The 18,778-nt window shown below is 38.7% G+C and overlaps 1 protein-coding gene across 1 annotated transcript; it reads left to right on the top strand.

Annotated features, from left to right (window-relative positions):
- Positions 1-3,255: 3,255 nt before the first annotated feature.
- Positions 3,256-17,660, top strand: hat1 (histone acetyltransferase 1). Its single transcript, XM_084544627.1, has 11 exons — positions 3,256-3,326; positions 3,931-4,002; positions 4,310-4,385; positions 6,727-6,847; positions 11,295-11,471; positions 11,574-11,695; positions 12,257-12,361; positions 12,741-12,847; positions 13,390-13,541; positions 14,510-14,626; positions 17,021-17,660. The coding sequence occupies exons 1-11, from the start codon at positions 3,320-3,322 to the stop codon at positions 17,189-17,191; spliced, it is 1,227 nt and encodes a 408-aa protein (XP_084400753.1). The 5' UTR covers positions 3,256-3,319; the 3' UTR covers positions 17,192-17,660.
- Positions 17,661-18,778: the final 1,118 nt, after the last annotated feature.

The raw sequence follows: 18,778 nt of genomic DNA, 5'->3' as shown, positions 1-18,778 counted from the left end.
ACATTAAAACCACTGACAGGAGAAGGAAATAACATTGACCATCCTGTGACAATACAATGTTCTGCTGGGAAACATTTGGACCTGGCATTCCTGTGGATGTTACTTAGACATGTACCACCCACCCAGCAATTACACCACCCCCAGCAGGATGCAGCCTGACACAGACACACACACAAAAACGATTTAGGAACAACTAAAAAACATGAAACATGAGCACAGGGTTTTGACCTGGCCACAAAATTCACTAGATCCCAAATCGATCAAGTATCTGTGGGCCCCTCCCCTCAACTCATTAGACCCGAAGCCCCCTTCTAACAACATTCTGTTGCCAGACACCACAGGACACCCTCAGAAGACCCATGTCCATTCTCTGATGAGTCACAACCGTTAGGAGGCACAATGGAAACCTACACAATATTAGGCAGGTGGTCATAATGTTATGCCTGATCGGTGTGTGTCATGGCTTATCTCGTCAATGAATCGTCCATTGGCATGGAACTGACTTGTAAATATAGTTAGTGACTCTGCAAACATCATTTGAATCAGTCATTAACAGCATATTTGACATTTACTACATGATTTTTTAAGTGTTGCATTGCTTTAATGAACATTTAGAATAATTCATCAAGTCATAAAGAGGCAGCAAGCTAGATTTAGCAGGTTGTAAATGGATGGTAATCGAGGATGCCCTCTTACAGCAGCTACTAAAGCAGTGATTTGTACTACAAGAGTCAGACTGTTTAACATCCAAATTTTATTGCTGTTGAGTTTCATCCACACCTAAAGGACCACTGTAATACATCAATCTGTGTCTCAGACAATTTACTTATTTTAGCATTTCATTCTCTGCAATAATAAGTGGTTGTTTTTTCACTAAGCTGTAGTTAGTTAGCTACTTAGCTTGGTATAGCAACCATAAATATGTATTGTACCTTTAATATATTATACTTTTATAAAGTTTTTCTTATCTTATTCTGTGTCTATTTTTTTATCTAACTTGTATTTTTGGCACAAGTATTTCCTCTTGTAGTGCATATTTACAATAATTAATTTAGGGCATAATGGATGCTTTTTCAGAAATCAAAATGAGACACGGCACGTGTAACAGGAACATGGTTTGCTTTGTCACTGATAAAAGATTTAGCTTGTTCTAAATCCATATAAGTCAATGGTGCCCTTTAGGATACATCATATCTACCCTGTGGATGTAATAAAGCAGGACTGTTACTCCGGACAATATTGTGAGTCAGGAGATTCAACAAGTTTTATACATAGATAATAAAGCTCTAAACTAAGATTTACAGTTACCAGTTTTAATTCTTACAGTATACATACCGAAGCCCGGTTATTTAACAGGATGTGCACACTTGTGAAATTAGGTCTGAAAATGAGTAATTTTTTTCATTTCAGCACAAAACAGATTTGAAAGATTCATCTGGCAGACACATCAACCTTTCCTACTCATGTGAAGAACAATTTAGGCTTCATTGTTTAAGCACCTGCCATGGATCAAACCACCAACCACACGATTAATGACGACATTGCTCTTTCACCTGATTCTTACTCACATGTATCACATCCACTAGACACACACGTTTGAATGTAGGAGAAAATATCAACTTGGCGCCTGATGTAACTGTTAAACCCCACAGCATTGTATTTCCTCCCTCCATTGTGGGATCTTCTAAAAAATGACAGTTTGAAGTTCAGAGGTCAAGCAGCATGTTTTCCCTCCATGCAGGCACTATTTGTTGCCTAAGGATTGTAAAGGGTATGTATTGTTCAGGAAAGGGATAATCTAGTGCTGATAGTGTAGTAGTGGCAAAATTACAGCGGCTTAAACATGACTGGGTAGGTCATTCATTGGTGCACCTGGAGGACAGAATAGCCGAGGCTGGGATGATGGCACAGCATTACCTGGGCTCAGAGGGATGTTCACAATTGCACTTTCCACCAGAGAGCCAATTTCTGTTTATTTCATTGAGATATCGCCGTAGTCTAACCAAACTACTTCCTTTAACCTCACTAACTCATCCAAATAAGGGGGACTTTTATCCCAAATGGGCAGTTTATCCCATATTTGCATAACAATAATCAGATGTCCCTGTGGTTTGGTCTGAGTTCCTCTAATTTAACTAGATTTTGTTGGTGGGATGAAGGAAAACTTGAAAAAAAAAATGCTTTTTAGATGAACACAACAAATCACCGCCCCACTCAACAAAACCTGACTTTCAATGGGTGTCTTTCAGATCTAAAATGACAAACTCTACATTAGCTATTCCATAATAAATTGTCCTCAATATGTCACTATATAATAGCTTGCTTAATCATACTGTAGCCCATTGATTACGGATGTTTGAGTTGAATATTGATAATTCTGTTTCGGAAAATCAGTTATTGATATACCATCTAATATTCTGACATAATATGAACAAAGAATGCTCAAAAGGGCTAATAATGTTTGTGTTAAGTGCTTGTGTAATCTCGGTGTAGAAATTGAAAATAATAGAAAATAGTTCTCTTTGTGTTTTCAGTATTATTTTCTATATTTGTAGGAGGCCAGGGTTATTTTAAAGCCTGTGAATCTAATAAAAACCAAGATAATGCTGACTACCGGTTGGTTTATTTCTAACAATGAAGGTAATTAATCACAGGTGTAGAGTCCTATATTTATATATTATAACATATAATTTCATATCTCATATTTATAGGTCTTGGATTGTTGTTGGTAAGACAAAAACAAAGCAAACTGACTTTGGCATGTTTGTTTTGCAGTAACAGTTATCTAAGTCTACTGTACTGTTATTTAATGAATAACATACAAATGTATATGTGTTAATGCTGTGCAATAGGGAACAAATATTAATAGATGATAGCTCTGGAAGACATTGCAGGAAGGAAAATTACAACGATGAAATATGAGATTTTATTAATTAAAAAGCATCACAGTTATTTAAATAAAAAATGAGACCAAAATGCCAAAATGAAACCACTCAATATGTTAACAACACAAATAAATAACGCAGTTCAGTGCGTAGTGCTTTCTTCACTGTTAAAATCACCTTCCCTTAAATCAAGCAATTCGATTTATTATTTAAAAAAGTGCCGTTTGTATTTCACATTTCAGACTTTATACTTTATATTAACTATTTTAATGTTTTTTTTCTGTCTTCACGTAGAGCTACAGGCGCCATTAAAAAAAAAAAAAAAAAAAAAAAAAACTACATCCGGTTTCCACGGAAACACGCAGACCCGGAAGTCCTCCTGATTCCGCGGGTCTTTTGGGACAACACATCTCCACACAACACAGTGTGCAGAAATGGCGGGTAAGAGTCTAAATGTGACAATGCTTTGATTCCTTCGTCTTCGTTTTAATGCATTTCCATCAACAAACGGACGTTAGTACCGCCTAAAGCCCGCTGGGGTTGTAAACTGTCTCGTGAACGCTTCAAAACATAGCGGGTTAAGCTAGCTAACGTTACATTGCAGTGGGCCTGTTTGCTAACGTTAGCAGCATGTTATCAGGCTGTGATAGCACGCAGCTTGTTTGTCTGTTAATGCAATGCTTGGATTTCGGTTTAAATGTGTGCTTTGAATAAGGTGTAGCGTTAGTTCAAACTGCTTTCATGCCTTTTGAATACCACGTTATGTGGTAATAAGAGAGGAAGACCTGTTTTTCTTAGAATTTGATCTCATCTAGACGTCCCTGATAGATATTTCTGGCTTAAAGAATAACATGCTTACTTGAAAGGGTTAAACTGGTTGCTCCTCCTTGAGGTACGAGTACAAATGGGTTGAATGGTATCAGAGAACCCAGTAGCTTGTGTTTTAACAACGAATTATGAATATATGTGTGTGTGTGTGTGTAACAAAGTGATTTATATAAACAACTGATTAACAACATATTTTATGCTTTGTGGGTTTCTACAGGAGTAAACACCATGGAGAAGAAATTGGCTGAGTACAAGTGTGACACCAATGAAGCTATATGCTTGAAGCTTGGTAGTGTTTTTTTTCTGGCCTTTTTTTTGCTTTATTCATTATGTCTTGTAAATTAATACAATAACGTACACTCATTTACCAGCTCATTAGGCGCGCAAGTGAAAAAAAAGCAATCTGTCTGCCTTGCTGTTGTTGAATTGTAATGTGTTGTACCTGCACGTGTTTCTATTATTTTGACAACCCCATTTTATTTTTTTTAAATTTTCACTAGCGTAACTAATGAGCAGGTCACAGTAGGTGTACTTAGTCGATGGTACCTTGTTCTTATTTGTTCAGTTAATTGAATCTCGCCATCTTTTTCTCTCAGTTCGCTTTCCAGAGGATGTTGAGGATGATGGTACCACATTCCACCCAGAGTACAGCCACCAAATTTTTGGAGACGAGTGAGTATTTTTTGTTGCCACTGCTATGCGCTACTTGATAGTGATAGTGATTCAGAAACTATCAGGTAGTTTTTTTTATGCTCTATACTTCTGGTACATGTTTAGATTCATTCCATGTTTATTTTCACACATATGAGGGAGAACCAGTGTCATTATTTAGCTGTTACGTTACCACATCTTGATGGTTGTTTTGAATCCATTCACATCTGGCTGAGCGCCGTGCAATGTGTCATGGTTAAACGTGTAAAGTGCGCTTACAGTTCAGATTTATGCGTCAGTCTGCTCTCTATTTACAAATTTCTAACACGTATTTATTCATTCTTCTCTTGGCTATAAAGTGTGGGGATGGGAAACATGTGCCATGAGGTGTGGACATTATGAAGACAGATCTAAATGGTACCAGTCAGTCATTTGCACTCAAAGCAAGAACCTTCCTTCTCTCATCCAGTCACAGTGATCATGTCTGAAGTGTGTTGTGGTACAAAAAAAAAAATATAGGAACTCAATGATGGCTAATGGTTGTCTAAATAGCCAGAGTATGTTTTATTTCCCTTTATTTCAAAGCGAATGCGTTGAATACAAAGTTACAGTTTGCATTGTAAACAATAATTAGAGGCAGCATGAAATGGGTCTAATTGGAAAATTGTCAATATGCACCAATATGGACTTTCAGTGCCGATAATGATTATCAATATTTACCTGCTCGTTGTGGTTCTAATTGTTTACAGATTGCTGTGGCCGGGGGAGGGGGTAATTAGGCATAATTGTTACATTTAATAAGGGTTTATGTCATTCTCCACAACTCACTGTTTGCATGTTCTTGGATTGTGAAGTAATAATATATACTTTTATTGAGAGGTTATTTTCAAGTCGATCGTGGCAATAGTGGTTAAAATAGAGGTTCTTAATTTTTTTTTATTATGTCTTTCTTAATGGTTTATTTTATTCCACGTGTGCATAATGAGTATTACTGATGTCAGCCCGACAGTGTCAAACGGACAGTGAGACTTAAAATTAATAATCAGTTAATTACAATTAATTAATTAATTCATTCATTTTCTGAAATTCCATTACTGGAACATTAACAATACTATGTCTTACTTATTTGACAATAATAAATTGACTACTCATTCAATGTGCTGCAGACTGATGCTTTGACACATCTACTTAAATGGTAATGCTGTTTTCAACTATGTCCAATGAAGATGGCCACTGTGGCCACCACGAGTCATGCTCACTTTGCTCTCTCCACCTTGGCTGTAAAGATCTAGGGTTAAAAGGAGTTGAACTAAATAACAATTTGACTGAAGATCAGTTCAGATTGGGTCCGTCCCAACTGAGGTGGTTACATGAACCATTTAGACATTTTTATTCTGTCTCGACTAATATTCTAATTATCTGCGGAGTACAGGTGTTCATGTAAACGTAGCCATTGATCTCTTCATTTTGGTTCAAGAAAGACAGCCAGGACTCGTATATCTCAAACGGTTTAAAAACTGAATTTAAACAAGATTAACTTGATGATCAGAAAAAAAATAAGCCGTTGCACTTTTCATGCACAGTGTTTTTGTACAGCAGACTTGAATGTTATCCAAACTTGCTGAATGTATTGTGCTATCCTTAATATTTTGTACATGCCAAAACTGAATTTGACAAAATATGTTAGTACCTGTATGTGATTATTTCATGTAGTCCTTCCTGATGGAGAGCATGAAGTGTGTGTGTTTGAACATAGCACGTGAACAGTAATTGGTCCTGCATGTTATTGAAGCCTCACAAAAAGCTGTTAAGAGTCACATTATTAGTGTAACGTGATACACAGGAGGGGCATTGACCCTGGCAAAACTACGTTATTTGGAGGGACACCTGTGTCTGTGTTTAGACTTACACCAGCACATTGCTCCGCTCCAAAATGCATTTCCAAATTAGTCAAAACTAGGACTGGTTATTTTTGCACTTGCTGCAATCAGCTCAAAGGGAACACTGTAATTGGGGCATTAATTATTTCGGCAAGCATAATTGCTAGTAAACCTTAATCACACAGTTGCATAATGATGAATCTATTTTGTCATAAACTGCTAGTGATATAATGATGAAGGCAACAATGCACAGAGTGAAATAAATGACCCTCAGTAAACATGTATTATTCACTCGGGGTGTATATTTAACAATTTTCATAGAATAGTAATGATCAGATGTTTGTTATTGTCCCTCTGGTATTTATTCCACCTGGACTCCACACAACATCAGAAATGGGATGTTATTGTTTTATGTCTAAAAGTCACTGTCTTGTCAAAGGTGTTTTTGATTATTAATCATTTTTTCCTCGTCTCCTCTGTAGTGAAGTTGCATTTGGATACAAAGGTCTTCAGATTCAGATCTTCTACACTGCTGGAAACCTGAGCACCCTCTTCAAAGTGAAATACTCCTCAAAGGTCACTGAGACGTTTGACTGCGTGGAGGTAAGAGAATTAATTTTTTATTCTTTTAAGCTGCATTCTTTTTAGAAATTCATGCCATTTTGGTGCGAATATAACACGTAGTGTTCCAACCTTTTTCTTCTTCTGTCGTGATGAAAATGGGCAACATGTCATGCTGATTGTGTATCACCATTAGAAGCATCCAGTTCAAATATAATATGCCTTAAACACATACAAAGTGATGACAATACTTTGCCTCCTGGTGAAAAGTAATGTCTTTCTTTCCAAAAGCTTCTCCATCAGGCTTTGAAGAAAGGGTGTTATGTAAAACAAGAATAGTCAGTCTTGGAGCACACTTTACAGTTACTGAGGTATTTTAAGAGCTGGTATATCCTGAAGTTTGTAGCAGCTTAGTATACAATATTTTATTGTGATGATTTTATATCTTTAAGTTCTAGCTGCTCAGTGTCAAGATACTTTCCCCCAAGTGTCAGCTGACTAAACTGAACCTAAACAGCTGAGAGTTTGACTTTCATTTGTCAGGTGGCAAATAACAGGAAATGATTGGATCGCTCATGTTGCTCTCCGTCTGTGTAAGAAGACACTTCCTCGTTAGAACCGTGTCTAAATATGGGGAACGTTTGAGAATGTATTTGAGCAATAAGCCCATGATGAAGTTAAGAAACATTCAGGAAGAGGTTTTCAAGAAGAAAAGTCCAACAAAACTGTTTTGTTTAAGTTCAAATCCAGTTTGAACTTAACAGTTTTACAGTTTTGATCGTAAAAGTGCATACGATTGATTGTCTAAATTACATGACACGTGCATTTTATTTTTCTTATTACAGATGCCACACACAAAAGGTCATAGATCGGACACGTTTTGTATAATTCATACAATAAATAAGTGAAACTACATTTAAACTCAAAAGAAGTTGGTTTTTATAACTAAAAACAGGAGCCACCACATAAATGAATGATTGGTTCTTTGGAGTAATTTCCACTGCTGCCAGAAGGAAATATTCTGGAAATGAAGATGGAAAGTACTGAGCTATTTGTTTATGTGTACAAATAATTTAAATACTTATAAAAGGCAAATTTTTCACACCTGAGTGTAATACTTTTCCTGCTTGTACTCTGGTGCCAGCAGCTGCAACTGAGGGTGTACATTACGCCGTGCATTCACACGAGCTGCTTTAGAGCAACAAGTTACAACTCATTTTCAATGGAAGCTGGTGTCATTTAGCGTAAAACTGATGCCTGCTATTTGTTGCTATTTAAGGGGCGTAATGCGCTATATATCAGACTTAAGCTGGCTTCAACTTTCTTTGACTCTTCACTCAGACATCGACCTATGATATGTTTGACCAGGACACCTGTAAACGAATTACGTCAATGAGCGCTTGAGCAACACTTTAAGAGCGATTCTCCACTGGTTTAGCTGGCCACCCATGGCTGTTTAAACATTCATGATTTAGGAATTACTGCATAATGAGGATACGCTAGATAGATATGAAATAGATAAAGTTTCAAATTAAATTTACTTCTAAAACAAAGTCTTATGCTGTTGATCGGTTGGAGAACGCTAACTCAGCTCAGTAATGTTGAACAACAGGAGAGGAAGCGGGAACTGTTAATGTTGCTGATGTGAAGAAAAAGACATTTATTGTTTTTTTGACAGTAGTTTTGACAGTATTGGTTTTGATACACGGTGTGCCACATATAATTTGTGTCTTTTGAACTAACGGCAGGTTACGGCAAAAATGACTGGAACAGCATTTTTGTCAAAACATACTGAAAACAAGTCAACTACAAAGTATGGCGTGAAACAAAATATGTCCTTATTAATCTGAGGCTTAGCAAAACAAGCCATATATTCATGGAAGATCACAAGGCAGCAACTAAATGGTTGTCTCCGTAACTGTGCAATCAATTACTCTTAAAGGGCAGTAGATAGACCTATAGTACTCTTTTCTTCGCGAGCTGAGGGACCTCACAGTCTCTGTCTCGGGGGTGACATTATTCCAGTAAGAGATCTCCTGTTTTGTTAGACTAATCCCATCCCACCATGGTCCCCCGTGCCAGTACACTAATCCCACTCCTCCCTGTCGGAAGAGAAGGGTTTTAAATGATTTTGTTGGTGGGGTCTAACATGAGGCATTGATTTCTTCAAAGTTTCTGTGATTGAATCAGCAGGGGGGGTAATGTGACTCGGCTGGACATCTTATATGTACATGTATTTTCAGGAGTGAATTATTGCTCAAGTTAATGTCAGACAAGATCTTTGAGGCTGAATATCGAGACATGTTTTATGTAATAATTAGTGGATTTATTTAGTGAAAATATTTAATAGTGGGTTTTAATGTCCTATGTCCTGTAATGGGCGCTGCTTAGTATGTAAAACTTCATGCCTTTTTTTTTTTTTTTTTTAATTGAGTGACACAGTTATTTACATATCAACAGCCAGTATTTGGACAAAAGCGGACAGTAAAGTGAAATGCTTGTCCTTCTCCGGGACATCACAAAAGACCACTGGCGGCTTTGAATATTTCCTGAAGCTGTCAATGCTGCAAACATGCAAAACGAATACCAGAATTAGCAAGGGCCCCTACTAAGGTCAAATGATTCAACTCTGGGACATCTGCCTTGTCTGGACACAGCAGGGGGCTCCCCTACTGGACAATGTGAATGTGGGAGAACTGGTACAACTTATAAAGATTTGGCGTTTTTGTTGATGCATTCAAATTATTAGTAACCCCTGTCAAAAGTGATGGTTTCTTTCGTCTCTGGCAACTCCACAAAAAAAAAGTCTGTTTTTGAACGTAAAGAAAGCCATTACACTTTTTGGGGAACATGGTTTGAAGCCGATATTCAAACTGAAAAGTGATGGTGGTGTGTGCCACTACCTAGTGTTCAGCGTTGACCCCTGAGTGTTCACCTTGTTAAGGGTTTGAGTGCAGCTGGTGTAGAGGCAGAGAGTGAGGGGAGCAGCAGAGTTCAGGCTGCATCTGAAGAGTGTTTGTCTCTGAGTGCATGTGGACGGTCGGGGTGCGGTGCAGCTGGCGAGGGACGAGGGGAGGCAGAGATGGGAGTTGATGCAGCTGCCGCGTTGATACAAGACTCTGATCAAAACTCACCTTCTCCCCTTTAAATCAGCCAAAAACACCGTTCTGGTTGACGTCTCCTAGAAAACACTGATTTGGTGCCAGACCCTTGGTGCACGTGGGCTGAAAACTGGAGGGAATTACGGCTACCTGTAGTTTTTCTATAAAATTACTTATATTAGATTTATAATCTATGTTAATGTGTAATGCTTTCCCTTTAAAATACTTCAAAAATAACAGAGAATTCACTTCAAATATTCAGTGTACCATCCTCTTTGCAGTAGATTAAAGAGATGAAATAATACCAACACAACAAATTAGATAGTTTGTACTCCCTTTGTACTTATTGTTAGAAATCAAAGACATTAACAAACTGTCCTAAAGGAACATTGTTAAGTTATATTCATGCCAAACTAAGGCATCTATTCTGTGAGGCTGTGCAATTTAGTGTCTAGTATGTAGGAAAGTGCCCGGGACAAAGGGACTTGTTTGTCCATGGCCTTTTAAGTGTGGTCCTTGTTCCCTAGAAATGTGGCCGAACAATTACAATGGTTAAGAGGCATTCAGCTGCAGGTGCATTACTTCCAGTTAGATATTAGCTGATGTCTGAAAGGGAGGAATTAGCAGTATGTTGTATTAGCCTTTTGTAGTGCATTTTGCTCAGACCTTCTTCATTTCCCAGTTTTCAATGCTGAGCAGCAAGGGTCTCTGTGCCGAAATAATGCCCATCACACATGTAAATGGTGTGAAAGGGCTGCTTAGCAAAGTGTTCTCATGTCAATCCTTGTGGAAATGGATACAATGCAAACATTACAGCTGAACTAACCACACGTTGCACTGAGTAAAAAGTCCAAGGGTAGGGCCCCTTTGTCTCTGAGGCTCTTTGAAAACGCGGGGGCAAATTCATTTGATTGGGTTCACTTGGCAGGATTAGAGGAGAGGCCTCTATTATGGATGCCCAAAGGTTTGTTAAGTTGAGATCAATTCATAAGATTTTATTTCCCAGTGAGAAGCAGAAATGCGTTTATTGTGGCAACTTCATCACATATTCATGGTTTAACATAAGTAGTAAATGTACTGATTTAAGTGGCCTTTTCACCGGGGAGGGGGAGGGGGGGGGGGTGCTGCCGTGGTCTCTGCTCAGCTGACAGTTTTAATTGCCTAATGGTTTTCCTTTCTTCAAAGGATTCATGTTTCCTGTCTTATTTTGCAGGTTATTTTTCACCTTTTCGCAGACATGGCCAAACTAAGAACATGAAACAATATATTACCGCGCCACTTTTAAATGTGTTTGAAAATGCGACTGTGGCTACAGTTATAGAAAATCCTATGAACGTGTAGAAGTTTGCCGTTTGAATTACTAACCCTGCTCACATTGTGTTATCCAGCCTGACGATGTGGAAGGAAAGATCCGGGAAATCGTTCCTGCTGGATTCACCTGCAACACTGACGACTTCATCTCACTGCTGGAGAAGGAGGCCAATTTCAAGCCCTTCGGCACCCTGCTTCACACATACACAGTCCACAACGAGGAGGCAGGAGAACTCACCTACCAGATTCACAAGGTGCGAACATTACTGACTCACCAAATCAATCCAGTTTTAACGTATGGTGCATCGTAATGGACTAGATTTAGATCGAACCGTTTTTGCCGCATTCGCCCCCAGGCTGACATTACCTGCCCGGGATTCCAAGAGTACCACGAGCGCCTGCAGACCTTCCTCATGTGGTTCATAGAGACTGCCAGTTTCATCGATGCAGACGACGATCGTTGGGACTTCTTTCTCGTGTGAGTGCCCTCCTTAATTGACATCAACCCCCCCGGCCCTACCCAAAGCCTTTATTGTGTCATTGAAAAACAAAGCCCCCCTTTGAGGCGCTTGTGACCAATTACCAGGCCAGTTTGATTATATTTCCCCCATAGAAGAATTGTTGATCAGGCAAGAGCTTCCTTTGTGCCAAAAGCCCTTTTCAGATTTTTCAGGGGCAAGAGCTGAATTGAATACTGTTGTCTTTTGAAACACTGAACAATGTCTTAACAGTAAAAAGAGCCTCTGCCAGTGTTTTCTTTACCCTGGCACCTATTAATAGTGACAATGGGGAAAATGGACTGAAGTGATTTTGAGGAGCTCAGTCCCTCCTCCAACCCCTTCTCTTCCTCTAAGTTGCAGTACTCCAATTAAGTGCATAATGTATTCAGGTTGTAGCAGGTGTACCAATCGGGGCCTGGCTGCTCTAACATGCTCATGTCGGGGGGTTAGGGGTGGGCACGAGAACAGAGGGGCTAAAATGGACACTGCATGGGAGTGTGCCTGTAATTGACCTGTTTGCCTTTGTGTTTTATCTGCAGATTTGAAAAGTACAATAAAGATGGGGAGACTCTCTACGCAACTGTTGGCTACATGACAGTTTATAATTACTACGTGTACCCAGACAAAACCCGACCACGTGTAAGGTAATTGCTGGGGCAGCACGTGCCTTCCCATTCTTTTGTATGAAAAAGGAGTGGAAAATTATACATTTCTTTATCCTCTTCCCAAAGAGCCCAAATTACTGGCTTATATAGCCAACCATTCAACCAGATTTTGTTTCACTACCAAACCAGGGTGATTTGTATCCGAAAACAACTTTATAGATAAGCCTTTGATGTGATTTGATTTGTTGCATTGATGGATCAGTGTAACAATCTATTATTTTCTGCTTTCAATCAGCGAGTGCCGGTTCCTACTGAGGAAAAACAACTCGGATGCCACATAAATGTGTTCTGTGAATAATTTTGTACAAACCTTTTTCCTCACTGGTTCTGCATGCATGTCTGACCTTTAACTAAACAGCCAAATGCTGATCCTGCCTCCGTTCCAAGGAGAGGGTCACGGGGCTCAGCTCCTGGAGGCAGTGCACAGATTTTATTGCAGCCTGCCCAAAGTGCAAGACATCACAGGTGAGGATCTGATTTAAAAAATAAATAAAAAGCATAGACTCTGTTGAAAATGGTGGGATAAACATTTAATCTAAAATCCAGGCATCACCCACGAACAGTTTAAATGATTTTTCTCTGCAGTTGGTGGATCCAGACGGTGAGTTAATTTGGAGGGCTGGCTTGTATGCCAGAATGTGCTCTATTGAAACTAGTTGGATCGAAATAGATTCTTTGCATGGAGACGGAGGATGAATACTAAAGAGGCATCCCAGCTTTTTCCTTTCAGAGTGAAAAACCTTTTCAAGAAAGAACTTTTTTTAAGATTAAGCAGTGAATAGGCAGAAGGTTCTTGCTAACAGTTCCACTGGCCCTAAGTAATATCTCTCCACTAATATTTATGTTGTAGATACCATCTTGAAAAAGTTTGAAATATGGACTTAAAAACCTTTCCCTCATCTTCTAACGTAGTACACATTGCATAGGTTGAACATCAGGCATAGTAAATGATGTTAAAGCTCAGCTCTGTTAACTCCTCTTAACTGTGTTTCGGTGTCTGTTTCCAGCTGAAGACCCCTCCGAGAGCTACGTGAAGCTGAGAGACTATGTGCTGGCGAAGCTTTGTCAAGGCCTTCCTTCCTTCGCTGTAGACAAGCTGCTCCTCGGCTTCTCAGCTGACATGGTCAAAGAGGCACAAGACAAGCTGAAAATTAACAAGGTGCTGCACGAGGCTACGAGTGTGAACATATACTACACAAATAATCTGTTCTATTATTGAATCTTTATGGTTTTGTCTGTGAAATGTCAAAACAATGTACAAGTTCAAACAACCAAATATTTATTGTGCAGTGATTATTCATCATTTCATTGCTCTTTTTCCTTATTAAATGATTAATAGATTATTAAGACTGTTACTGATTGACTTCACTCACCAGTAAATAGGGCAGTCATGCTGATGATATTGTGCGAACTACACTGTCATCCACATAGGATAGCAACTCATTTAGGAAGAGAACTTTTTCCTTTTTGTGTACCCGTTCATTTTCCCACTGTTTAAAGGCCTTGCCCACATGTATACAGCAATTTTTTTTAACTGTAGCCCTTCTGTGCTGCTTTCTTTATCCACCTCCAAACACAGTTAACTGAAAACAGACCTTTTGGAAACCGACTTCCAAGGTTACGATATTCAGAAATTACATTTGCGCTGTTGACTGGCAGTTTTTTTTTCTCCCCGTTTAATTTTCTGGGGAACTTGCAGATATTGTACAGTACTTATACAAAGTGAATGTAAGTTTTGATAGAAACTCAAATGGGCCGTTGCCCTTTTAAGGTTTCAGTTCCAGTCCGATACTCACTATTTTCCACAGTATGAAGAAAAAACTACAGTCTTTACAGATTTCCAATACTCTTAATATTGTAGAACATCTAATAATTACGTGTTTAGCAGCTCAGGTTGCTTGTTTGCCCTAAATTTGATTAGATTAGCTGGTTCATGGCGCTTCTTATGGAATCTGTGATGCACGTGGACACATTAGGGACTCTTCTTGAGAAAATTTGAGGCCTTATTTATCATACTCTCTAGACTTCCCATTTAGCACTTAGTTCCAGTTGAGTCTTAATGATTTGCATGAAAAATTATAAAAAGCAAGCTTTTAACAAGAATGTTTTTCTTTTTTTTTCCTTCAGAAACATGCAAGGCGGGTGTACGAAATCCTGCGTCTGAGAGCGACAGACATGGGCGATGAAGAAAAAGCAAGAGAGTACCGTTTGGAGGTGAAGAAGAGGCTATTCGGACCATACAGGGTGAGCTTATAATCGTCACAACTTCAGAGTAGTGTACTTTACATGTCAGCATGGAGTGGGTCAAAAAGTGCTTGTGGAACGACATCCTGAGTGATTCCCCCGTGTATTCAAATAAATCTGAACGTCAACTTGTCTCTGTTGCTGTCAAACAAGAATCCAGTCTGCAGTCTTCCACCTTTTGTTAGCATAACATTATAGCTGTACAGAGTAGGAAGAAAAATGGCCCGTGTACGCCGTACAGCCCTGTATTGTCACTGTTTATTATGTTACGTTTTAAAACAGCAGAAAAATTGATCTTCAGTCCTGTGAAAATTGATAGATTACTAGTGCCGTATTGTTACAGCCACAATAGGGCGCACCAGGCGTCTGTGGTTTTGCTGCTGCTGGAGCTTTTTTCTATTCAGGCACATGTCATTAGTCAGGATTTGCATTTCTTTGGGAGAAATAATTTTCATGAAAGTGTGTTTAAAGCACTTTGTCAAAAAAGCTGCTACTATTCAGAGTTCAGTTCTTTTCAAACGGCTTTTTTGATGTTTTCTCATGTTTTTTTCTGGGCAAGTTTCTTTTGAGTTTTAGAGATTCAGTGTAACAGAATATCGTAAGCGACTCTGGCTCCGTGTTTCAGACATGACAGTGGGAAATGCTGAGTAGATCTGCCCTCCCGAGTTACTCCCCAACATCCTGTTTGCTTGTGACATTTTATGTTCGAGCTGCTCGCTGAGACTTTGCATACCATCCATTAGAGAATTTGCTGTCAGCAGGGTAACCGCACATCTCAAAAAAGGCAGAATCTGACATGGAAAAGACCTATGTGGTGAAGTGGGAAGGAGGAATTCCTTGGGAGAGTGGCAAAGAAAGATCTGGTGGCCAGATGCAGAGCGATTTTCCTTCCCCGAGGAGATTTAGCATGTAGTTAGTTGAATGGCAGGGGCCGCCGCTCTGTGAATGTGAGGGGGATTATACATTTCTACTCTTACCCCCAATTCCCCAGTGAGCATGTGCGTGCTTCAGACAACAGATAGCTGTGGACTAAGTCAACCTGTACTTTGTACAACCATGTGGAGAAACTTGCAGCAGTCAGCTTTACAACTAATGTGTGTACCATGTTTTAATAAGTCATTTTAACTATTGGTTTTATTAATATTAATAATAGTATGGTAATAAGCAGTAGGTATTAGCTGGGTTCCCTGATAATTTTTCATTTTAACAAACTGATTCATTATGTCAGGACAATCCATTAGTCGACATCATATCCAGCCTAAGTTTATTACATTTACTTACATTTAGAAATAACTGTATTTTAGTTGAGTTCAGGATTTCTAATGGCACCGTTTCCTAGGCTATTTAACAATTAGACTATAAACCTTTGTTACGTGTTCAACCTTCGTAAAGAGGGCTTCAAACTCTTTGATGGATTATTGTAATGGAAGAACTCTTTATTAGAAAGTCACTTTCAAATAATCAACTAGGCATTTAAAAATATGAAAGGTATAGATTTGAGTGTGTTATACGATACAGAGGATCTAAAGAGACTGTGAGATTGTTTAAAAGATGAGTAATGCAGTGACGTACATTCTTTTTTACAGCCTGGTGTCCCATTTATTCTGTCAAGAAAGATATACACCGTCATATTTAATGTTTTCTTGTCAGTACCATGTATTGACAACTACATATTTTGGTTTCAAGATTTACTTACATTTTCATCTCTCATTGTATTTACACACGAATTTGCCGATGATTCTGTACTTCTTTCCCAATGGCAGGAGGGAAAACAGGTCATGGGATTGATTGCAGTGTTGTTCATAGATCTCCAATAAAAAGAGGAGAGGGGCACCAATGATACTGCTGGCTGTCCTTGCGTCTCTGTTGAGCCAGTGGATTTGATAGAGTGTGACTGTGGTTTGCGAGCAGAGGAGACCGCTTGATCCTTTTTCTGGCGTTTCAGTCAAACCTGTAAAAACACCAGGGAACTCGTCAATCTTTGACTGGTATGACCACGAAAAAGGGCATAATTCGTTTTGTTTTGTCGTATTAAGTTTGATTAAGTGAACACTACAGGCACGCCATTACTGCGTCAAGGCCTTTAATGTAGTATTTACAAGTTATTAATTGTCCATTGGGAATGAGTAATCGGTTGGATCATTAATGTATTCAAATATGTTGTTTAAATGCAGGTTATTGACACTCTGGTCAAAGAAGTGGTGCAATATTCATTCAACAGTGCTTTTTAACAATATCTTCCAGTATAACACTGGAAAAACACTATTTTTTTAAGTGTTACCTAAATGTAAATGATAAAAACACATTTATAATTTTGCAGAAATTATAAATAGCAGAATTTACCAAACTGATTTAACCCCTCATGGATGTGTGTTTGTCGTTTATGTTGTGCAGAAGAATCAGAGGGAGCTGGCGAAGATGAGGAAGTGCCTACGGCCGGAGGAGCTGGTGTCCCACATGGGTCAGATGGACACTCAGACGCAGCACGAGGAGCTGGAGAAGAGTTATCAGGTTGTTGTGGAAGACTACAGGAGAATCATCGAGAGGCTAGCCACTCAGGCCTGATCTAAATGTGAGATGCTGCCGACTTGGAGCCCCCACACTCAAGATACAGGTGCTCTGCCCAATCTGTACAAAGCCTACAGCACTACAGACTTTTGCTGCAGCCAAGAAGAGGCTCTTCTTGATGTAACAAAATCAGTGTTTTAATTGAAGAGTGTTACAGGTGTATAGTAGCTGATGATAGGCTGTGGTGGGAAAGGCCTGTCTGTTTTCCAGCTGATGTTGATACAGTAGAGGAGGTGAATAGTGCAGCTGGAGGGTGAGACTTCCTGTTGGTCCCACGTGTTTAATCACATTGTGCCAGATTAAATGATGTGTAGTATTTCACAGATGATCAGAGGTCCACTATCCTGCAGAGAAACCTTGCTTCTTCTCCATCATAGACATTTTTTAAAGATCTTTTTGTCGAAACAATTCCCAGTGTGTGTTTTGAAGCACTTCATACTGAAAATAAATATGGTTTTGTATATTGCTCAAATGGTGTGATTCTTATTGTGGACAAGAAAATAAAACTGACATTGTACAGTATTCAGTTATACAAGCTTGTGTTTAATTTCAGCAGGATTCTTTAGCATAATAAAGGATATGTCTGAAAATAAAAAGACAAGCGAACAAAGAAGATGGCATCAATTATTAAAAATAGAAAGCAGCCAGAATAAAATTGAATGAAAGACACAGAGATAGCCCTCAGTTATTCAAGAACATGTTTGAAAAAAAAAAAAAAACAAGCCTCTTAATAGATTTTTATCCACAGCTAACAGAGAGGCAACTGTAAATACATAAAATTAAAAACTTAATTACACATTAGAAAATAATTTGATGTCTACACCATCATTGTTTTATAATTTAGAAAAAAAAAACAATGTATGCTGGATCATTTTATGACCGTAATGTTTTGCCAACACATAAAAGGGACAAAATCAGTCAAGTGCTATGTTACCTAGCTAAAACTTTACATGCAGTAAACAGCTGAACGACTTCTTGAGTGCTTCTCTGATTTAACATTGTTTATTTAAGATTGTTGGATTCACGGTGGACGGCAAAGGACAGCACAACCAGAAGTGAGTAATTCTTCCTCCTTGTCGAATTCTTGCGCATACGTTACCCACAATGCCCCTCGACCGCTGACCGTTGGTTAGGAATTTTCGCGGCTAATGCTAATAGCTAATGTAGCTTTGAACATATAGTATGAGAGGAGAGCAACAAAGCTCTGCTAATCTAATTTCTATCCATTTTTTTTTTACTATCAAACGTGTAGTTTTCAGACAGCTTTCTGAAATGTCTATACAACTTTTTATTAGCTGTTAAAAAAAGTACTGGCACCTAAAGTTTGAATATTAGGCTACTACGTTTTCGATGTGCTGTTATAAACACTAGTCTTTTCTAAATTGTCTTCAGTGATCTTGGATGCAGAATTAAAACCTGATATTATTACCCCAACCTCTGATTTCCTGCCCTCAAATCAATTGAAATTATCCCATTTATTATGTTAAGTACATTTTTATAATAAGTAAACCTGACCTCTTTGTAACTCACTGTATGAGACGTAAATCTGGCCACCTCTGCTGCATAGACCAGTTTCAGTAACAA

This window comes from Chelon labrosus (assembly GCF_963514085.1).
Source record: "Chelon labrosus genome assembly, chromosome: 5".
NCBI classification, from domain to species: domain Eukaryota; kingdom Metazoa; phylum Chordata; class Actinopteri; order Mugiliformes; family Mugilidae; genus Chelon; species Chelon labrosus.
Note: the sequence above shows the minus strand (reverse complement) of the source record. Positions and strands in the feature narration are given on the sequence as shown.